At 37.4% G+C, this 24,844-nt stretch overlaps 1 protein-coding gene across 8 annotated transcripts in view; it reads left to right on the forward strand.

The window, feature by feature from the left end:
• The window catches only part of Ctnna2 (catenin alpha 2), a 1,083,974-nt gene that overhangs the window by 1,007,315 nt on the left and 51,815 nt on the right, over nucleotides 1-24,844 (forward strand). For all 8 annotated transcript variants that reach the window (XM_028762290.1, XM_028762294.1, XM_028762295.1 and 5 more), the window contains one exon: nucleotides 16,526-16,639. In XM_028762290.1, the coding sequence (XP_028618123.1) occupies nucleotides 16,526-16,639 (114 nt within the window). The remainder of the gene's footprint in view (nucleotides 1-16,525; nucleotides 16,640-24,844) is intronic.

Genomic DNA, 24,844 nt, shown 5'->3' on the forward strand with positions numbered 1-24,844 from the left:
CCAAACCCCGCCCCTCCGGAATTCCACTTCCCTTCTGCCCCTGCCTGGTCCTCTGGGCTGGATCAGACACAGAGTTGGTCTGCTCCTGTCCTGTGGAGAAACTGAATCCTGAGTCATCCAGGAGCCACTGCACTCAGAGCAGGTGACACAGAGTCGGTCTGCTCCTGTCCTGTTGAGAAACTGAATCCCGAGTCATCCAGGAGCCACTGCACTCAGAGCAGCTGGAGCCACTGCACTCAGAGCAGCTGAAACTGAATCCTGAGTCATCGAGGACCCACTGCACTCAGAGCAGAAGGATTTCCAGATCCAAGAGGTGGCCTGAGTCCCAGGAGTTATTCCACCCAGGAGATTAGGAGCATAAGACCACAGAGACCTCTGGACTCTGAGGAGCTCTGCAATAAGCAAGATAACTGGAAATACAGACTCCAGTTTTACACAGTGAGGGCAGGTACCACTAGAGTTAACCAGATGGCGAAAGGCAAGCGCAAGAACATAAGCAACGGAAACCAAAGTTTCTTGGCATCATCAGTGCCCAATTCTCCCAATATAGCAAGCCCTGAACACCCCATCACACCTGAAAAGCAGGATTCAGAATTAAAATCACTTCTCATGATGATGATAGAGGATTATAAGAAGGAATTAAGTAACTCCCTTAAAGAAATACAGGAGAGTACAAGTAAACAGATAGAAGCCCTTAAAGAGGAATCACAGAAATCCCTTAAAGAAATGGAAGAAAACACAAAGAAGGAATTAAACAAAAACATTCAGGACCTGAAACTAGAAATAGAAACAATAAAGAAAGTTCAAAGGGAGACAACCATGGAGATAGAAAACCTAAGAAAGAGATCAGGAGTCACAGACGCAAGCATCACCAACCGAATACAAGAGATAGAAGAGAGAATCTCAAATGCAGAAGATACGGTGGAAAATATTGACACAGTTGTCAAAGAAAATGCAAAACGCAAAAAACTCCTAACTCAAAACATCCAGGAAATCCAGGACACAATGAGAAGACCAAACCTAAGGATAATAGGTATAGATGAGAATGAAGATTCTCAACTTAAAGGGCCAGTAAATATCTTCAACAAAATTATTGAGGAAAACTTCCCTAACCTAAAGAACAAGATGCCCATAAACATACAAGAAGCCTACAGAACACCAAATAGACTAGACCAGAAAAGAAATACCTCCCGTCACATAATAATCAAAACATCAGATGCACAAAACAAAGAAAAAATACTAAAAGTAGTAAGGGAAAAAGGTCAAGTAACATATAAAGGCAGACCTATAAGAATTACACCAGACTTCTCACCAGAGACTATAAAAGCCAGAAGAGCCTGGACTGACATCATACAGACACTAAGAGAACACAATTGCCAGCCCAGATTACTATACCCAGCAAAACTCTCAATCACTATAGATGGTGAAACCAAGATATTCCATGACAAAACCAAATTTGCACAATATCTTCCCACAAACCCAGCACTTCAAAGGATAATTGATGGAAAATGCCAACACAAGGAGGGAAACTACAACCTAGGAAAAGCAAGTAAGTAATCTTCCAACAACCCCCAAAAAAGATACAAACATAACTTTACCTCTAATAAAAAAAATAACAGGAAGCAACAATCATTTTTCCTTAATATCTCTTAACATCAATGGTCTCAATTCCCCAATAAAAAGACGCAGACTATCAGGCTGGATACACAAACAAGACCCAGAATTTTGCTGCATACAAGAAACGCACCTCAGTGACAAAGACAGACACTACCTCAGAATAAAAGGGTGGAAAACAATTTTTCAAGCCAATGGTCCCAAGAAACAAGCTGGAGTAGCCATTCTAATATCAAATAAAATCGACTTTCATCCAAAATTAATCAAAAAAGATAAGGAAGGACACTTCATACTCATCAAAGGAAAAATCTACCAAGGTGAACTCTCAATTCTGAACATCTATGCTCCAAATGCAAGGGCACCTACATACATAAAAGAAACTTTACTAAAGCTCAAAACACACATTACACCTCACACAATAATAGTGGGGGATTTCAACACCCCATTGTCAGCAATGGACAGATCATGGAAACAGAAACTAAACAGAGACACTTTGAAATTAACAGAAGTTATGAACCAAATGGACTTAACAGACATCTATAGAACATTTCATCCTAAAACAAAAGAATATACCTTTTTCTCAGCACCTCATGGTACCTTCTCCAAAATAGACCATATAATTGGTCACAAAACAAGCCTCTACAGATACAAAAAGATTGAAATAATCCCTTGCATCTTATCAGATCACCACGGACTAAGATTGGTCTTTAATAATGACAAAAACAATGGAAAACCCACGTACACATGGAAACTGAACAACTCTCTACTCAATGATGACTTGGTCAAGGAAGAAATAAAGAAAGAAATAAAAGACTTTTTAGAATTCAATGAAAATGAGGACACATCATACCAAAACTTGTGGGACTCCATGAAGGCAGTGCTAAGAGGAAAGCTCATAGCTCTAAGTGCCTACAAAAAGAAACTGGAAAGAGCACACACTAACAAGTTGACTGCACAACTAAAAGCTCTAGAACAAAAAGAAGCAAATACACCCAGGAGGAGTAGAAGGCAGGAAATAATCAAACTCAGGGCTGAAATCAACCAAATAGAAACAGAAAGAACAATACAAAATATCAATAAAACCAGGAGTTGGTTCTTTGAGAAAATCAACAAGATAGATAAACCCTTAGCCAGATTAACCAGAGGGCACAGAGACAGTATCCAAATTAATAAAATCAGAACTGAAAAGGGAGACATAACAACAGAAACTGAAGAAATTCAAAAAATCATCAGATCCTACTACAAAGGCCTATACTCAACAAAACTGGAAAACCTGGATGAAATGGACAATTTCCTAGACAGATACCAGGTACCGAAGTTAAACCAGGAGCAGATAAACCATCTAAATAGTCCCATAACCCCTCAGGAAATAGCAGCAGTCATCAAAAGCCTCCCCACTAAAAAAAGCCCAGGACCAGATGGTTTTAGTGCTGAATTCTATCAGACCTTCAAGGAAGACCTAATACCAATTCTCTTCAAACTATTCCACAAAATAGAAACAGAAGGAACACTACCCAATTCGTTCTATGAAGCTACAATTACACTCATACCCAAACCCCACAAGGACCCGACAAAGAAAGAGAACTTCAGACCAATCTCCCTTATGAACATCGATGCAAAAATACTCAATAAAATTCTAGCAAACCGAATCCAAGACCACATCAAAACAATCATCCATCATGATCAAGTAGGTTTTATCCCAGGAATGCAGGGATGGTTCAATATTCGGAAATCCATCAATGTAATCCACTATATAAACAAACTTAAAGAAAAAAACCACATGATCATCTCACTAGATGCTGAGAAAGCATTTGACAAAATTCAACATCCCTTCATGATAAAAGTCTTGGAAAGATCAGGAATTCAAGGCCCCTACCTAAACATAGTAAAAGCAATTTACAGCAAACCAGTAGCCAACATCAAGCTAAATGGAGAGAAACTTGAAGCAATCCCACTAAGATCAGGGACTAGACAAGGTTGCCCACTCTCCCCCTACCTATTCAATATAGTACTGGAAGTCTTAGCCAGAGCAATTAGACAGCAAAAAGAAGTCAAAGGGATACAAATAGGAAAGGAAGAAGTCAAAATATCGCTATTTGCAGATGATATGATAGTATACTTAAGTGACCCCCAAACTTCCACCAGAGAACTCCTAAACCTGATAAACAACTTCAGCAAAGTGGCTGGTTATAAAATCAACTCAAACAAATCAGTAGCCTTCCTCTACATGAAAGATAAACAGACTGAAAAAGAAATTAGGGAAATGACACCCTTCACAATAGTTGCAAATAATATAAAATACCTTGGTGTGAATCTAACCAAGCAAGTGAAAGACCTGTATGACAAGAACTTCAAGTCTCTGAAGAAAGAAATTGAAGAAGATCTCAGAAGATGGAAAGATCTCCCATGCTCATGGATTGGCAGGATTAATATAATAAAAATGGCCATCTTGCCAAAAGCAATCTACAGATTCAATGCAATCCCCATTAAAATCCCAACTCAATTCTTCACAGAGTTAGAAAAGGAAATTCTCAAATTCATATGGAATAACAAAAAACCCAGGATAGCGAAAACTATTCTCAACAATAAAAGAACTTCTGGAGGAATTACCATCCCTGACCTCAAGCTGTACTACAGAGCAATAGTGATAAAAACTACCTGGTATTGGTACAGAGACAGGCAGGAAGATCAATGGAATAGAATTGAAGACCCAGAAATGAACCCACACTCCTATGGTCACTTGATCTTTGACAAAGGAGCTAAAACTGTCCAGTGGAAAAAGGACAGCATTTTCAACAAATGGTGCTGGTTCAACTGGAAGACAACATGTAGAAGAATGAAAATTGATCCATTCTTATCCCCTTGTACAAAGCTCAAGTCTATGTGGATAAAGGACCTCCACATAAAACCAGATACACTGAAACTAATAGAAGAGAAGGTGGGGAAAAGCCTCGAATACTTGGGCACAGGGGAAAAGTTCCTGAACAGAACTCCAATGGCATATGCTCTAAGATCGAGAATTGACAAATGGGACTTCATAAAATTGCAAAGTTTCTGTAAGGCAAAGGACACTGTCAATAGGACAAAACGACAACCAACAAATTGGGAAAAGATCTTTACCAATCCTTCATCTGATAGAGGGCTAATATCCAATATATACAAAGAACTCAAGAAATTAGACTCCAGACAACCAAATTACCCTATTAAAAAATGGGGTATAGAGCTTAACAAAGAATTTTCAACGGAAGAAACTCGAATGGCCGAGAAGCATCTAAAGAAATGTTCAGCATCCTTAGTCGTCAGGGAAATGCAAATCAAAACAACCCTGAGATTCCATCTCACACCAGTCAGAATGGCTAAGATTAAAAACTCAGGTGATAGTAGATGCTGGCGAGGGTGTGGAGAAAGAGGAACACTCCTCCATTGTTGGTGGGACTGCAAGATGGTGCAACCACTTTGGAAATCAGTCTGGCGGTTCCTCAGAAAATTGGACATAGCATTACCCGAGGATCCAGCTATACCACTCCTAGGCATATACCCAGAAGATGCTCGAACATATAACAAGGACATATGCTCAACTATGTTCATAGCAGCCTTATTTATAATAGCCAGGAGCTGGAAAGAACCCAGATGTCCTTCAACTGAGGAATGGATTCAAAAAATGTGGTATATTTACACAATGGAGTATTACTCAGCTATTAAAAACAATGAATTCGAGAGGTTCCTAGGTAAATGGATGGAACTAGAAATTATCATCCTGAGTGAGGTAAGCCAATCACAAAAGAAGACACATGGTATTCACTCACTGATTATTGGATATTAGCCTAGAACCTTGAAATGCCCAAGATGCAACTCACAGGCCACATGAAGCCCATAAAGAAGGAAGACCAAGTGAGGGTGATTCGGTCCTTCTTAGAAGGAGCAACAAAATACTCAAGGGAGCAAATATGGAGACAAAGTGAGGGACAGAAACTGAAGGAGGGGCCGTCTCAAGACCACCCCACCTGAGTATCTATCCCATGTGCAATCACCAAAGGTAGATGCTGATGTGGAAGACAGGAAGTGCATGCTGATAAGAGCCTGATATGGATATCTCCTCAGAGGCCTTCAAGAGTCAGACATATTCAGAGGCAGATGCTCACAACTAGCCATTGAACTGATCATGGGGTTCTCAATGGAGGAGTTAGAGTGAAGACTGAAGGAGCTGAAAGGGTTTGTGGCACCATGAGGAGAGCAACAATACCAACCAACCACAGCTCCCAGGGTCTAAACCACCAGCCTGGGAGCACTTAGGGGGGGATCCAGTGCTTCAGCTGAATATGTAAAAGTGGAGGGCCCTGCTGGGCATAGGTGGAAGAAGAGAACCTTGACCTCATGAAGGCTGGATGCCCCAGGGGGTGGGAATTTTGAGGGTGGGGAGGTGGGAGTGGGGGGGGTGTAGATAGAGGTTACATCCACAGAGAAGAAGGAGGAGGGGCGAGGGGATTGGAGGTTCCGAGGGGGTGGTGGGGGATGGGGTAAGGGGACAACATAGGAAATGTAAATAAATCATCCAATAAAAAAAAAAAAAAAAAAAAAAAAAAAAAAAAAAGAACTTTTAGGAGGATTTAGGTTAGTTACAGATATCCAGGCTTCAGCCTTTTTTTGTACAGTCAAAACTCATTGCAAGTAATTTTTAAAGTGTGATTTTATGAATAACTCTCCATCTCTGTAAGTATAAACCATGTTAAGAAATTGAGCCTGTGTCTAAGAAGGCATTCAGTAACTGTTTTTTGAATGAATAAGTGGGAAGATTAATTTGAGCCTTTGACTAAAAGGCTATTTTGCAATATTTGGTAAATCCCTTTAAGAATGACCTTGTTCTCATCTTTATTCTTTTAATAATTATACCATCAAATGCTTAATAATAGATGTTAGGCTTATTGTTCATTTTACTTGTGAAAATAGTTGTTTTTGTTTCAAACTTATTTTTAAAATTTCATATATGTGCATTGAATTTACATCCCCCTTTCCCATAAACCTCTCTTTATTATTATTCTTGCTTATTTATACATGAACAAATAAATACATAAATGCAAAAAAAAAAAAAAAAAAAAAAAAAAAAAAAAGAAAAGAATGATTGGGAAGGTGACTTTTCCTGAGAGCTGACATGTCTGTGTAACTTCTTCCCAAAGTGCTGATTATATTTTACAAACAAAAAAAGAAAGAAAAAGAAAGAAATCTCATTTACAGTCATTTAAAAAGTCATAACTGTAGGAAGGACCATGATGGATCAAATTCTCCATCATCTTACCTGTCAGGACCATGATGGATCAAATTCTCCATCACCTTACCTCTCAGCAATCAATACATATTTAATGGAAGTGTTGGTGTCTGTGAGCTCCAGGCTAGTTCATGCAGCCCCAGATTATACTAAGTTTGTGTGACCCAGGTTGCAACCTTACTATTCAAGGCCACACATCTGTTGTGGAACAGATATTTCCCCTTATTTAATGAACCTATTGTCCATTTGCTCCTCTAATAAAATCTATCCTCTATGATGGGCAGATGTGTAGAAGTCTTCTTACTATCTTCACAGGATATTTGAAAAATAAACATGCAAACCAGAAGACCATCAGACATCAATCTGCTCACCCAGAGTACTTATGTTTAAGTATGCACCCTGAATAAGTAGTTCATTCGGACTGAATCAATGCTTTGGAAGAAAATGAATGGCTAGGATTATGAACATTATTTATATGTATATTTTTAAATACCTATACAATATATACAAGTATATATTATATTTAAAATCTTTTAAATTTACCTCTAAAATTAATTTTAAAGTGATTAAAAATTTAAAAGTAATTATAAAGTTTCTAAAGGCACAATGCTTTAAAATATCACAGATGTATTAGAGTCAAATTCATGGACTGGAGCACAGACTCACATCGGAAAACAACTTATCTGATGTGGGTTTTCTCTCTGTGAGGCACGTTACAAACTACAGGAGTTAGGAACATTCAATTAACCACTACTATTGCCAGTGTTTACCAAGCTTTCAGCACTGCTTTTCCTTGCCATTTTAAACAGAGAAATCATTAGCCCAAACCACATAAAATGGCACTAATTAGTCCATAGAAAGAAGATTTGTTCATAGTATGAGTGTTCAAAAAGAACCCTGTCATGTTTGAACTCAGGTAGAGACATGTACATTAGTATCTGGGAATAATTACAAATTATTGATTTTTGAGATAGTATTACAAATAAGTTCTGGTGAGGAGAAAGATTCATAAATATGGAATTTGCAGATAACGAGGATTAAACCACACTTAAAAGATTCTTTTTATTTACTGGATAAAATGGCTTACACCTTTAATCCCAGCACTAAAGAGGCAGAGGCAGGTAGATTTCTGTGTGTTCAAGGCCAGACTAGTTTACAGAGTGAGATTTTCGGAACATCTAGAACTACAAGGAGAAACCCTGTTTCAAAACAAACAAACAAACAAACAAACAAATGATATCTTTTATTTACTTTTGGAGGTTAAGATGAAGTTAGGATTTAGTATAGAAATTTAGTATAATGGGTTTGATAGTATGTTGGTGTTGAGACATTTACATCAAATATTTAGTTGTCTTACACAGCATCTTTATACAAAATGTTTATAATGCACCTCTTCCTTTGATTATTTCTCTATGGTGATTTCAACAGCTTGTCAAGGAAATAGTAGGGCCTGGGACTGAGGCTTGATCAAGGTCTGTAGTTTATGGTGGGTCTCCTGTACTGGTTATCAAAGAGTTTTGGAGCATTATTAGACATTTAAGGTTTTGAGGGCAATATGGAAGTATTTCTTAGCATGTACATGAACTATTAGCTGGGGTAGTTCATGATTTAACCGTTAGATTAGTACATATATGTGGATGATGTGATTTGCTTATAAAGCTGAGTATGTATGATATGATAAAATGTCATTTTTAGTGAGGTCCATTTCATTCTAATATTTAAATAAATATTATAACGCTAGTTGGGTGATACAAATAGGTTAGTTAGTTATTGACCTAAATGGCTTAATCAACAAAACTGTTAAGAGATTTTTTTATTTCATTATTCTTCAGACTAGAGGCATTATGAAAACATTAAGGAGATCATGAGGTTGCTATGAAGCAGTGAAGAATAAAATTTGTAGTCTAGCTGTAATTTGGGGTCATCAGCTAATTATATTCTCTGCAAATGGAAGAAACATTGTCATGGCTAAAGTTAAAAAAAACTCTCATAGACCTAGTATTTAACAACTCTCCCCCAAATTTTACTTTTCATCTTTATGCTCTTCTGAGGTTTCTTCTTGTTAATAATGTGGAATTTGCTAATTCCAACAATATTAAATTTTCAGCCCTTTGAATCAAAATCTTTCTCATAACTAGCAAACAAAAGGTAGAAAGCTGCTCATATATCTTGTTTTACTTCGTGCCAGTTAATCATAGTTCTGTGTAGATCCTGGTTTTGTTTACCTAATACCATTAATGAGAAATAATTTACTATATTCTTTTTAAGGAATCTTTATAAGATGTCCCGTACTGTTAGATCTATCCCCAAATACAGAGATAAACCAAATTTTCTTTCTTATGTGTACTGAGAATAAACAGATATATTCAATTTCAAATATAGTACTATGAAAGAAACAGATACAGGTTATGGGAGATTGAGCTCACAGCAAGAACTGATTTTATACAGACAATGTCAGACTGAACCAGAACATACTTGCAGCAGGGCCTGATTTTTACAGAGGCAAAGCTTTGTAATTGGTCCATTTGGGAAGTTGTGGAAAATGAAAAAGCACACAGAAGAAATGGGAGGCTTTGGAGAGTTCTGAACAAAAACTTGATACTGTCTCTCTCAGATCTAAATTGGACCTCTCTGACAATGCTGGTCAGAACGAGGATACAGAGAAAGAGTCTCAGGACTCAGTGGAAAGATTACGTAGGAAGCTTTCATGGTAACCCATGGCCAATTAGTCCCAACTTGGGAAAGTTTCTGTTGTTGATGGTTTGTTGGTGTTTTGGTTTGCTGACATTGACTTTAGATTTCTAATTTTAGTTATTTTTTTTGTTCATAATCCACTTTAATATTATACATTGGGTAATTATTTCTTATAATTCACACAAATTAGCCAGTTAAATTGTATTTTCCATTTCTTCTTTCAATGAAACTCTCATATGCATTTGAAATGTTTTTAAAAAGTGCTCCTTAATATATTTTTTCTTATATGTACAAATAAAACAATTCTAAACCCATTCACATCTCATTTTGTTTTAGTAGCTACGCATTTGGCTTCTGTCGTAAAAGCTATGGTCAGTGATAAGCACCAGAGCTTTTCAACTGACATCTGGTATGTCTCTAGAGAACTGATGAGACTGTTGGCCTCTGTAATGTTACTTACAGGCATAGAAATAAGATTTTGGAAGATCAAAAGTATTTTACAAAAGATACATATATTCACAACCCAATAGATAAATAGTGGTAGATCCAGGAAACTGGGACTGTGCCCAAGGTGGTATTTTGGTCCTACTGAAAAGTCTTCCCTCAAAATAACAAGTTGTATAATTGAAGTTTGATTCTCAAATCTCTAGTTTCTATTCAGTGAAATACACATGCTCTTGAAACTTCATCTAATAATACACAACTTATTCCTTTGGGACCACTTCTAGATCATCTACAGTTTACCATGTATTCTTTAGTTTGAGGAGGTCATTGTCCAGCAGAAAAAAGAACAGCTAGAAGACCGCGTCTTCACAGAACTATTTATAAGTGAAAGCTATATGGTTTTGATCTTGTTCAAGAGACACAAAAATATTTCACATTTATCCATTTGCCTGTGGTGTTTGTGATCATGAAGATCATGGGTTCTTCAATTTCTTTCTGCTAGTTGGTAATGGGGATACTGAAGATACTTTTCTTGCAGTATACACTAGTTTCATTTATGTGGCTATGATAAAATATTGGGACAAGAGACAATTTAGGAGAGAACGTGTTAAGTGGCTCACAATTCCATGTTACAGTTCATTAGTGAAGGGAAGTCAAGGCAGGGACTTAAGCAGTAACTAGTCATGCATGAAGTCATTAGTCAAGAGAAATAAGTAAATAAGAGAAAGAAGTAAGCTGACTTGCTTATTCTGCTAACTTTCTCTTGTCTTATTATGTTCAGAGCCTTCTACTTAGGGAATGGTGCTACCTAAAATGGTATATGTCTTCATATGTCAATTAATAAAAAAGACAATATTCGACTTAATCTGGATTATTAATTTCTCATTAAGAATCTCTTCTCAAGCAGTGTAAGTCTCTGAGACACTTCATACAGCTATAAAATAGGGATTGAGTATATTTCATTATATTATACAAATTAAATTCTGCAGTTGACTGGTCGTCCCACATTGTGGGGTAAGTGATGATAGATAGCTGCTATTATTGTTATTATTGTCATTAGGTGTTATGTTTTATTAAGCACACTAATTATCACTATCATTTATGTATTTGTTCATTTTTTTTGTAGTTTGCAAAACATTTTCATTTACAATCTGTGTTTAGAAATCCTATGAGCCAAGCAGGAAAAATGGCAATTTATAGTATTTATTTTATGACCTAGGAGACATCAAAGCAACAAAATGGAGTCACTTTCCAGAGATTCATAGCTAGTAGTGGAATACAAAGCCAGAACACCTTGGCCTTCTTGATGAAGGCCCAGGTGCATGTGTGTGTGTGTGTATATACATATGTGTTATATATATGTCTGTTTTATATATATATATATATATATGTGTGTGTGTGTGTGTGTGTGTGTGTCTGTGTGTGTGTCTGTGTGTGTGTCTGTGTGTGTGTGTATAAGGGAAAGCATGTCTGTTGACCACAGTTTAATCTCAGCTGTCTACTTTAATGTTCTTTACATTATTATTTTTTTAAAGTGTTTCATTGAACCAAAAGCTTGCAATTTTGGCTAGACTGGGTGACTAGGCAGCCCTAAAAATTCTCCAGCCTCTACCTCCCATGTCTTTGGGTTATAGATTTATATAACTAAACCCAGGTTTTAAAAGGTAACATTTTAATGTACTTTTTGAAGACTTATACACACAAAGAGCTATCAATAAGATATACCACCACTACTTCACTCCAACTCCTAAACTCCAGGTCTTTCCAACATACATCCCTCCAAACTTTATGTCCTCTATCATCATTATCATCATCATGATCATCATGATCATCATCATTTATCATCATTTCTGATTATGATTAGAGCTGACCATATTTGCATGTGTATTCATCTGTTGGGGGCATGGACTACCCATCATTTGTGACCTTTCCAAAGAAAAGTGAGTGGTTCCCTTTCCTTCAGCAACTATCAACTGCCAGTACCTCCTCCACTATTGGTAGGCCTTGAGAACCCCTGTCCCTTAAACACCAGATTTTCTGCACATCTTGTATAGGCAGCGACAGCAGCTGTGAGTTCCTGTGGGCAACAGCCATGCCATGTCCTTTCACAGCACTTTCCACCATCCTCCAGCTCCTCCATTCATCCAACCCACTCTTCTTCAAAGTTTCCTGAAGCTTCAGAGGGGAAAGTTAGTATAGATGGCTCACCTGAAGCTTAGTATTCAGAGTCATGTATTCTCAGGAGTGTGACCAGTTTTACATCTCTGGATTAAACCCCAACACTGCAAAAATAACCTTCTGTGGCTGAGGTTGAGAGCATCACATGTCTATGGATATGAACATGAATATTGAAAAAAGCCTGCTTGATGACTTGACCTTTTAATGAAATAACAGGAGGCTTCACCTAGGGCCTCAACTAGGTATGGATTTCCTTCTGTGAGGTGAGCCTCTAACACTATGGATATGAAAATGCCAGCATTGAAAACTCACTCCTGCATGATTAGAACTTTTATCAACATAGCAATCTCTGCAGTACTTCAGACAATTATTGCTTTAATCTCTCTCTCTCTCTCTCTCTCTCTCTCTCTCTCTCTCTCTCTCTCTCTCTCTTATTTTGTTTCTCATTTTGGCTATAGTCATTTTCATAAATCTCAGAGTCATTGCCATTGGCCTTCTCTTCCAGGTGTGGCTTGCCATTCGCTCACCAGCTTTATAAATATGCAAATCACTGCAGTGTTTGGACACAATCCTTCAGGCCCTGGTGTATGTGGCATTTCTCTCCTGAGAGAGGTGTTCTGTTTTACTTTTCTTTGCCATTTAAGAAGTAGTGATGAATGTCCTAGTAATCTTGTCATCTCATCTGTACTCAGAATTTACCAACTTGCTGCAATTGTTTTACAGTACATCCCAGAATAAGAAGTGATCATATTGCCTGTCCACAGTAAGCAGTTATTTAAACTGGGTTCTACTTCTCTCACCTGCCCCCATTCTAATCAGCAGAATGCTGAGAACCTCTTTCTCCCATTCTTTTAAAGTGCTATGAAATGAAACAGCATCCATAGCTAACCGAGTGAAGGTTAATAAGGTTGATGGGCCAGAGTGAAGGAAACCAAAATTTTCTACCTCAAACATAGAAAATTAGCTGGTGGAATGCAATACTGACATGATAGACCCTGTTTTATGACCTGACCAATCTTACAGCTACATTAGTAACTTCAGCTGGTAAATTAGACTAAGGAGGCCAAGGAAATCAGCACCCAAAAAATGGGGAAACAGGTAACAGCATCATCATTATTGCTACATTGTATCTCTATTGAAAGAGACTCCTGGGAATTTCTATTGAAGGACAGATGAGTTCCGGCTATAAACCAAGAGATACTTCACAGAGGACAGCTGAGCAGAGACTTCCCACCAATGCCCTTTCATCATATGCTCAAGTCACATCTCCTTCTGAAGGGGACATCTTAGAGTTTGCAGTGATAGTCTCGAGTCCATGTTACAGACTGCCTATTTAGAACGTGTCAAGAAAATTTAGTACTTCCTTTTTTCTTTTTTATTTGATATTGTATTTATTTACATTTCAAATTATTCCTTTTCCCATTTTCACTTCCACAAACCCCTATCCCAGTCCTCCTCCCCCTGCTTCTATGAGGGTGCTCCCCCACGCACCCACCCATTCCTACCTCATTGCCCTAGCATTCCACTACACTGGGTCATTGAGCCGTCACAGGACCGCCTCTCCTATTGACACCAATAAGGCCATCCTCTGCTACATATGCAGCTGGAGCCACGGGTCCTTTTTGGTTGGTGGTTTAGTCCCTGGGAGCTTTGGGGTTCTGGTTGGTTGATATTGCTGTTTTTCCTATGGGGTTGCAAACCCTGTAAACTCCTCCAGTCCTTGCTTAACTCCTTTGTTTGGGTTCCTATGCTCAGTCCAATGGTTGGCTGCAAGCATCCTCATCTGTATTTGTCACTCACTGGCAGAGCCTCTCAGGAAAGTGTTATATCAGGCTCCTGTCATCAAGCACTTCTTGGCATCAGCAACAGTGTCTGGATTTGGTGTCTGCATATAGTATGGATCCCCAGGTGAGGCAGTCTCTGGATGGCCTTTCCTTCAGTCTCAGCACCACTCTTTGTCCCCATATTTTTTTTTAGACAGAAGCAATTCTGTGTTAAAAATTTTGGAGATGAGTGGGTGACCCCATCCCTCCACTGGGAGCCTTGCCTAACCTCTGGGTACTGCCTCTACAGGTTCTCCCTCCCCTTTGTTGGGTATTTCAAATGATTTCATCCCTGTTGGTTCTGGAAGCCTCTTCCTTTCCTGGAATCTGGACTTTCTGGTAGCTACCCCCAGTTCCCAATCCCCCATTGCTACACACCTCTGTTCAATTTCCTGACCCTTTGTATATCACCCTCATCTCATCCCCTACCTGATCCTGCCCCCTTTCCCCCTCCCCTCTCCCTCCTCTTCCTCACAAATTCCTCACATCCTCTACCTCCTGCAAGTATTTTGATCCCCGTTCTAAGAAGGATTGAAGCATCTACATTTGGTCTTCCTTCTTCTTGAGCTTCTTATGATCTATAAGTTGTATCATGGGTATCCAAGCTTTTTGCCTAATATGAACTTATCAGTGAGTATATACCATGTGTGTTCTTTTGTGACTGGGTGACATCACTCAAGATTATATTTTCTAGTTCCATCCATTTGCCTGCAAATTTCATGAACTCATTGTTTTTAGTAACTAAGCAGTACTCTATTGTGTCAATGTAACACATTTTCTGTATCCATTCCTCTGTTGAGGGACATCTGGGTTCTTTCTAGCTTCTGACTATTATAAATAAGGCTCCTATGGACATAGTGGAGCATATATCCTTGTTATATGTTGGAGTATCTTTTGGGGAAAATGCTGAGGAGTGGTATAGATGGGTCCTCAGGTAGTACTATGTCCAATTTACTGAGGAAAGTCTAGACTGATTTCCAGAGTGTTTTTACCAGTTGCAATCCCACCAACAATGGAGGAGTATTCCTTTATTCTCCATATCCTCACCAGCATCTGCTGTCATCTGAGTACTTATTTTTCAATCTCCTATCTGCAAAAATAGTTTAAAATGAAAAACAAAGCAAACAAAAATCAGCCACTATCCACCCAAAAGGAGTGTTAGGAAACTTCTTTGTGTTTGTGAGGAACTAGAGAAACTATATGGCAAACTCTTGATACATGTTATTGACCCATAAGGAAGGGGTTTTAATGGGCTGGCTTATAGATTCATTCTTATCTGTCTCCAACACAGACTTTAATGATTTACCGTGTTCTTAATCTACCTTTATTCCCTTCCTGCGATTTATTATTCAGGTTTATAACGTGAACAAACAAATGGCTAAAACCAAAGACCTTTGTGGTTGGGGACCAAACATACTCAGTTGTTTTGATCCAAATTTTGGTTCTGTTATTTAATCAAAAACATTGAATGTTTTACTGAAATTTTTTCTATTTGATCTTTCTTGGTTATAGATAAGAAATAATTGTCACTTTACTCTGTTGGTATAATCTGAATCAACACTATGAAAGAATTATTTAGTTTTCAATGTTGTAACATAATTGACAGCTTTCATGTTAAAACTTATTGTTGAAGCTGGGTTTACTGGCACATATTTTTAATCATAGCACTTGGTAAGCAAAGGCAGATCTTTCTTCAAATCCAACCTGGTCTAAATAGTGACTTCCAAGACAATTAAAGCTATATAATGAGACCTGTAGTATTTTTTCATTGTGGAATAAATAAATTTTAAGTCCTTAAATAATTATTACCCAAAGTAGATTAATGATCCCTAGATAATTTGATAATGTTTAGGTAGCATTGATTTTTACTGCATAAATATACACAAACAAACAAACAAACACACATGCCTGCATACACCCACAAACATACTATGGCCACAATGAAAAGGACCAATTTTTAGACAGGGTAACCAATCCTCAGAAATGTCATTTGGCATGCTGCAGGCCACACAGTGGTGTATCCTCAAGAAGGGTTGAATGTGGTATTAAATATCATCTTTTTATATCTCATGCCTTAGTGATAAAATCCAGTATTTCATGGGGTCTATTCCTTGGCCTCAAGATCACTGACCATGTTCCTTATTTAGAAAAGAAGAACTAGAATAGAGAAAAATGATATTAGAGACAGCCATAGTATAAAATCTGTTGAAGATCACTAATTTTTATCTTAACAAAGACATGGATTTTCCCCAAGTATACTCTTGCTTGTCTTAACAGTCATCTCATGTTAAGAGTCAAACTTAGATTTGCTGTATTTGTCAGAGGAAATAAACAAAATGTATCCAAAGTAGGTAAATTGTGGCAGTATGGTTCTTATAATTTGAAGATGATACCAATAAAGATAGCCATACTACATGTAAGATTCTGTAAACTCTTTCTTTGGAGCTGTTTAGACTTTGCAATGAAATGTGTGGGTCAACTAATTTTCTCCTTTTATGTTGTAATTTAGACTCCAGAAGAGCTAGAAGATGATTCTGACTTTGAGCAAGAAGATTATGATGTGCGGAGTCGGACAAGTGTTCAGACCGAAGACGACCAGCTCATTGCTGGGCAGAGTGCGCGGGTATGTGCTCATTCACAACTTTGGATAACTGCCCAGGGAAATATCACAAAAATGGCTGGAGGAAATTTCTGAACCAATAAGTGCTGGGAGTTCAGATATCCTTGGCTCAGAGGTCTGTGCTATTATTTTGGTGGTCTGCTTCAATGCACATTATTCATGGTGGTAGCAACAACCACTGTTCCCAATTTCTTTTAATATTCCCCATTCTCTATCCATTGGGTATAGAAGCTACATCTAACCACTACATACTCTAACATGTGTAGCAGATTTCACTCGGCTTGAGGGTAGGAATTTGATAGGCAGGGGTCGTCTAAATGAATAACTTTTACGTCTCACCCACCATTAAGCTGAGTAAATTTGCCAAGCTCAGAAATAACACAAGAGGTAACAGCAAATGGAGAAATAGAATTCTACATTGTTACTGGTTTGACAATGGCTCCATAGAGTTGGGTAGATTTCATAGTAAATACCATGTTGACTCAAGTGTATTGGATAGAGAAAAATTTTGTTTCTCTCTAATGCCTACTTGTTACCAGGGCCAAGTATTTTGCTAAGTTATAGAAAGAAATTACATTAAATGTATATGATTTTTAAGTTTAAGGCATGAGACAAGGAACAAAATATAACAGCTCTGTCAAACAGATTAACACCCAGTAACCTGGTTCATAGCACAAGTGCTATAAGGAATATCCCAGGGATGAGTCAACAAGATTGGCTGTATTTCCTGCAGTATATTTGTGAATACTTCACACATCTAGTGAGTGATGAGATTCCCTTTTAAAGTTTATTTTTACAGAGTAAAGTCATTCAAATTTCAGTGTAACTGTAATTCTTACATTCTAATTATCTTTCAATTTTTACTTAAGAAAACACAATAATCATAGACAATTATCAGGATAGGAATGGCTAGTGAACATAGAATTGTAAAAGGTTCCAAGCCAAAAATAAATGGAAATTTAAACCATAATAAAATTCTACCTCATAACAGTCAATACTACTGTTAGCAAAAAAATAAATAATAACAAATTCTGGCAAGAATGTGGGGGAAAAGAATGTTTATACACTGCTTAGAGGGATATAAATCAGTACAGCCACTATGGAAATGACAGAGGGTCCCAGAAAACAAAGAACAAAACCATCGTATAACCTATTATACCAAACCTGAAGTATTTACTCCTAAAGACTCTTAGGTCAACAGCCACAGAGACACTTTCATATGCATTCTTATTAAGGCACTCTTCACAAAAGCCAAGCTACGACATCAGTCCAAGTGTCTCTCAAGAGATGAATGGATAAATAAAATGTAAACATGTATGTAATGGGATCTTACTCAACCATAAATATATATATATCATTATAGGTTGAAAGAAAAAGAGTTGTTCAGGATGTATGTAGGTTTTAGATATACCAGGAAGCTCTTGCTGTCATAGAAATTGTGAAAGAAATGTAGAAAACAAGTTGAAAGTAGAAAGGACAAAAAGGGAGTGTGGTGTTCAAAATGATTTCACCTAAAACCAAGTTTATCTAATATACTTTAGACCTTGATATATTTGTTGCAAAGTCAAATGACTGAGAATATATAGATGTAGACTCATATAAACAAAGATAAAAATTCACACACTAAAGGCATAACATTATATGTGTATACACAATGATAAATTGGCTCACAATTTTAATCTAGAGTTTTGTAGGAAGAGAGGACTCTGGGTTCAAAAGTAGAAAGTACTGCAGGCAGATGATGAGACTCCATGCCAATAAACCAAGGGCTGAGGGCATTGCTCACTGGTAAACTGCTGTTTAGCACACACAAGTCCTAACTGATCAGAGGAACAGAAAGCAGCGTGGCTCGGATTTCACACAAATCTGGCTTTGATCTATGAAAGCAAATGTTAGTACTACTCTGAGAGTTGCGTGTTGCTTGAATTCTCTAACTTTCAGAAATATTGCCTGTCAAATGTGAACTACAGACTTTCCTGACAGTATTATTTTGAGGATTACTTGATATTTAAAGAATATTAGAACAACACTAGCCATGTGGTAGTAAATGTTCAATAACATCAGCTTAGATCATTGTCCTTGTTTGGCACAGAAGGTCCCTTCTGACCATAAATAGTGACATCAAAGCATATAAAAGGACATAGAACGTCCATTGAAAAATCCCCACAGATTGTTCAATCTTGCCTAAAACATTCAAAATCGAGAAGGTCATTAAGCAAGAATCTTTTGCGTCTGTTGGCATACCACCAAACTAATTAATCAAGCCAACTCATCTTTAAAATTAAGTAAAACCAGCATTTTTATGTCAATGACAAAGGACAAGTTTGAGTAATTCATCCAAACATTAATCAATTACAAGTTAATTTTATTGACTGACTCCTGCCCTGGTTCCACTGATTTGTGCCCTCAAAGAATAAGACACGTATAAGCCCTTTTTTTTTGCTTTGAGAACGCCATCTTGTGAAGATGGCCTGAAATATTCACATTTAGACTCTGCATATATTTCTCTTCCACACATTATTTTTATGTTAGACATCAAGTCAGTGATCATGGATTGAAACAAAATTTGGATGATTCTTCTTGATCATCATTTCTTTACTTTGGTGCCTACTTTCAGAATGAAATACGATCAGGGTCCAAGAGAGTAAGAACCAGGTTGTCTTTTTGGCACTTGCTAATTTGTCTTGGAGGTCTATCCCATGCTCTGAATTAATTTACGGCCAACAGATTTACTTCTTATGTCAACCTCCAGCAGAGACATAGAATTACAACTACTAAATTGGGAATAAGAGGACATATCAAATGGCTAAGGTTGAACTTTGGACCACTAGTGTTTGACAAGCTGCTCAGAAGCATGAAGGAAGCCAAATTTGTGTTTGACAGAGGTGTTAGGTATTCCTAGCAGTCTTTCCTGAAAATGGCCTTTTTTTTTTTTTTAATCCAGAAACATGTTCCTTTCTGAAAATGGCAAGTTAACATAAAAGTAGGTTAAACTGCTTTTGAGTCTTCTTCCAACATAGCTCTCCAATGTAATAATTAGAGGATCTTATTTCTCCTATATGGCCCTTTGTACTACTTTCATATAGTATTTGCATAGTTGTTGGTAGGCATGGTTATATGTGTATATGTATACTGTCACCTATAGACATTGCATATGTCAAAGGAAGACATTACATATCCTGTTTTTAGTTGCTACTTTATTCCTTTGATATCGTGTCTATTACTGAACCTGGAGGTTGCTACATTTTTCTTGTTTCTTCCAAATCACTACCTCTGATAGGTTGATGGCAGCAAGACTTAGTGATCCTTCTATTTTTGTCCACTGACCCTGCCCAAGTACTGAGGTTTGGGGCATTATGTCATCATGGTTGGCTTTTTACATTGATGCTGGAGAGGTGGACACAAGTCTTTATGGTTGTGATATGAGTGTTACTGATCACTAAACAATCTCACCAGCCTTCTGTCTGTAACAACTTTAGGGAGAGTGGGAAGAGGAATAGGAGTGGGTATTGCAATCTCCTAATACGTACATGGTATGTTTCTGTATAGTCTTGGACATACCATCTTCAATTTTAGAAAATAGATGTACATGTGTGTTTTGTTTTTGTGCATGTCTATGTACCATATGCATGCATGACTCCTGTGGATACCAGAGAAGGTTGCCTTGAGAATGGAGTTATAGATGGCTGTGAATGGCCACGTGGGTGCTGGAAATCGAACATAGGGCCTCTGAAGAAATGACTCATCTCTCCAGCTCCTGACATGACATCTTAAAACTGCTTCCTTCGCATGTTACTGTAGTTTGAGTAGGCCAGCAACAACTCTCTGGCTCTTGACCATAATGATAGAATTTATTCCTTTGAGGATATACAGAACTGATTTTTAAACATGAGCTTCTCAAAGTTGTGTAACTTTAGGTAACTCTCTTAACTCTTGCATGCCTCATATCAATGGGTTAGTGCCCATGTAGTTCTGAACTCCACTCCTGGTATCATTTTCTGTCCCAGTTTCACTTCTTTTGTTGTTATACAATATCTGACAAAAAGCAACTGAGAGGGGGATAGGTTTCATTTAGCTCACTATTGTAAGTTACAGTCCCAGCTTTGTGGGATAATTAAGTCAGGAAACTGAAGGAGTTTGTCACAGCCATAGTAGAAGTCAGAGAGACAATAAATGTATGTGTGTTTAGTGACCACCCAGCTTTCTCTACACTTCCATAGTCCAGGTCCCAACACCAGGGATTTGGCGCTGGAATGAAGCTGGGCTTTCCTATCTCCATGAACACAAGGAGACATGCTCCTAGCCCAAATTTATCTAAAAAGAACACAATTCTATATTAAGAAACCTCTTCCCAAATGGTGTAGGATTTTATCCTTTACTTTTATGTATTGCTGCACTGTGATAAAAATGATGGTGCTTCTAGTCGATTCCCAACCAAATGACTTAACGTTAAAAAGCTGGATCATTCAAGGAAGCATAGGAGGATTTGCATGTATCAATAGAAGAAATATCTTAGTTGTTCAATTCACTCTCAGATTGTGTGTGTGTGTGTGTGTGTGTGTGTGTGTGTCAAAGAACCCAACTATTTACCTCTATTATCCTGCTTTAAAATCAAATAAAGAGAAATAGCACATTAGTTTTCATCCCTTTGATAAATTATCTTGCACTGGAAGCCCACGTAATAAATTTTGTTCTTTGCCTAAGAAAACAATTCTTGCCAGTTCAGGGACCTTTACATTCCATAGGTGAACACTGGGACATGTATCCGGAGATTTAGGTTTTAGAAGAGTTTTAGTCCCTTTGAAGGGCTGCTATTTTGCATCAGTGACTTGCACTTTGATCTCAATAGGAAAGATTTATGAATTGCAAAATATAAGTGATCAGCTGTCCAGAGCAAAGGCAAGGAGCCTGGGACAAAGGTTTGAATCCTTGTGGATTCTAGCCTCTAATGGTCTCAGTATGGACCCAAAATTCGCCAGATATACAGCATAGGGAATGCTGATTGCCTAGTATAAATCAAGGCTACAGAAACTAGCAGGTGCCTCTGGTGATCACATCACAGGAACAAGAAAGCTGATTCATCTCCTTTCCCCTTGGCCATGGAAATAATTTTTCTCATGTTGCCTTAGTTTGAGGGAATGAAGAATTATATGTTATAGGTTTCACATTGAATTTGATTTTAATGTAGCCAGGCTTCTATTTTTTTTTTATACCTAGAATGGCTTTAATGTGTTAACATTTCAAACTGCTGAGTTATATTGATAAGACCTAATTAAATCTCATGTGTTGAATTTTAATTTGATTAACTTGCAAATTTTGCAGTTGTGATCTCCTGTTTATAGATAACCTTTTTTTAAATTCCAGTTTCAGAAAAGGTCAATAATGAATTTTTAAAAGCCACGAGCATTTTAAGAATATTCAAGAAAAGCCTTGAGCTCATTGACAACTACAGAGCAGAGGCAAATGTAAGGACACTTGTACCCCAGTCACACCCCATTATGTGCATTATGCGGGTCAAGAACCCCTCCAGTCAAAATAACATCTCCATTTCAAATTTGCTTTGAAGGGGGCTAGTCTTTCTTCTGGAATGTGTCCTCAGAAAATGTCTATCATTGCTGGTGACTTGTCTCAAGTGACATTGATGCTTTGAGCATTAAGATGCTTAAGAAATCTGTCAGAGGACATTGAACTTCTGCTCTGAGAAAGGGCTCTACTTTTGGAAAGCACTTCTGGGAATCAAGAGAGGTGCAGTAATGTAAATTAGATACCAAGGAGCTGGGCAGCTGCAGAGACGGGTTATTAATTAAGAACACTTGCTGTGCTTCCAGAGCACTTAAGTATGTTCCCAGCACCCATGGTAGATGCTAACAACCTTTGGTAACTCTAGATTCAGGGTGATCCAAAATCTTCTGCTTTCTGTAGGAACTTACACACACTTGTTCAAAACTGCACCCAGACTCACTTATGAAAATAATTAAAATTAAAATAACAAAATGAGAGTGTGTCAGGTATGGTTGTACATGCTTTTAGTCCTTGTACTGAAGAAAGAGAAGCAGATTGACCTCTGTGAGTTAAGGGCCAGCCTGGTCTACATAGTGAGCTACAGGCCAGACAGCACTGTATAGTGAGACTCTGTGTCAAAACAAACAAACAAAGCAAACATTAGAGAGAAAACCAAGACCAATAATAATTAAGTACTAAGTTAAACAAAGAAGATAAAAATGTTATTGTTAACAGAAAAGGGTTCACACTCCATTCACTATTTTGGGAATGAAAGTAAAGTATTTTCTACCTGGACCCTGTATGTATGGTTTACAATCTGTTAGTGGCCCTACTGGTTTTTGTTTTTTGTATAGAATTACCTGGTGAACAAATTTAATAAAGATTCCCTAGGAACTGTGCTGCCTAAATAAAACATTCTTTTGTATGAAACCAAGTGAATCAAGGAGATAAGAATACTTCACAATAAAAAATACATTTAATTTCTATCAGTGGAAGCCAAATGAGAAACTTGGGACCCGCTTTTTAACATGGAACTACAAATAAGAGTTACGACAGCCTCTTTTGTATATTATGAATCTTCTTAAAGTTTATAAAAGTACTTTAAATTTTTCCAAAAATACTAAATATTTTAACTAGTCTATTTCTACCAGTGTTGATTTTACATTAAGCAAGCAGACATCTGTAGTGTGTGAGGTTCATATGTGCATGTATTAAAATGAGTTGTAATTTACACTCCTATAAACCCATAATGAATGTACATATGAAAGGTGGTGGGCATGACTCTGTAAAAGGTTACATCATCTACAGGTCCATGATTTCAAGTTAACATTTCTCTGGCCTGTGAGGCTACAGTGTAAGTTTACATGGCTTGTTAGACAGAGCTAGACTTTTAACTGCCTTGAACCACTGGGCTTTGATCTCATTCTCCAAATAGTAAGTTGTATGATATTAGGGATTTAATTAATTTCTTTGAGCCTATATACTGTCATTACTAAGTGTGGATAGTTATATTAGAATAGTTACATTAATTAAATTATTTGGTACCCATAATTCTAAGACATATGCATCTTTGCATGGAATTATATGTGTCTTCAATTTTCCATAGCCACACAGGCTCTAGGACTAGCATGTTTGTTTCTACTATAATAAGAGTAAGTAGGAAACAATCTACAGAAGTGATGTCAGAATAATGTGCACAATAATACAATGTTGGCTTTGAGTTTTATTTCTGTTACTGTGATATAACACTGAATAAAAGCAACTTAGGGGATGGAAAAGGTTTATTTGGCTTAAAACTTCTGACCCCAGCCCATCACTGAGGGAAGTCAAGGGAGATATTTGAAGGCAGTCCTGTTTGCTATTGTTCACTTGATATATCTAACCAAGAAACTCACTCCATTGTTAAGGACAGTGGAAAAGGTAGAAGATGCTTCCTTCTATTTGACTTCTGAAAGACTTATGCTCAGCTTGCTTTCCTACACAGTTTTGGACCACTTATTTGGAGATAACACCACCCATATATGTTTGAGTCCTTTTACATCACTCATCAATACAATCCCCCTCACAGAACATGGTTTCAGTCCCGTTAAATTCAGGCAATTCTTCAACTCCAGCTCTACTGATTCAGAAGACAGTAGGCTATGTCAAGTTCCCAGTTTGAGCAAGGAAATTTTTCTTTCACTCTTTTTTTGTGGATTAACTATGCATCTTGAATAACTTTAATTGCTCATTGTAGACACACTAGATTCTCTACTCATATAACTTTGGTCTCTCTTTAGAGACCTCATGGATCCCAGAAATAGAGAAAAAGCTAAAGCACTATCCAAAGGCTCTGTCTGCAAATTATTTCATAGGTGGTCATGGGAGAATGTCGTGAAGTGAGGATAAACACTTCACTTGGAATGAGCTACAAAACAAGACCAACAAGTCTGATTCTTACTTACAGTAGCTATATTCTATAAATTACTTATGAATATTTAAATGAGAAATTATCTAATCCTTGCTTGTAGGAGAAGTATAGGGATAGGTTGCAGTGAGATGTAAATTACAATGTTTTCTTCATCTGATCAACACATTTCCAAGTTTTAAAGATGTTTCTGTGCAAATATCTTATATTGTTGATTCACTGCCATTGAACTCAAGGTGAGCAACACCAATGCATAACTTAACGTAGCTTATCTAGCTCATGTATATTTTCCATAAGAC

The sequence above is a fragment of the Grammomys surdaster genome, unplaced genomic scaffold (genome assembly GCF_004785775.1).
Source record: "Grammomys surdaster isolate TR1022 unplaced genomic scaffold, NIH_TR_1.0 133, whole genome shotgun sequence".
Taxonomy (NCBI): domain Eukaryota; kingdom Metazoa; phylum Chordata; class Mammalia; order Rodentia; family Muridae; genus Grammomys; species Grammomys surdaster.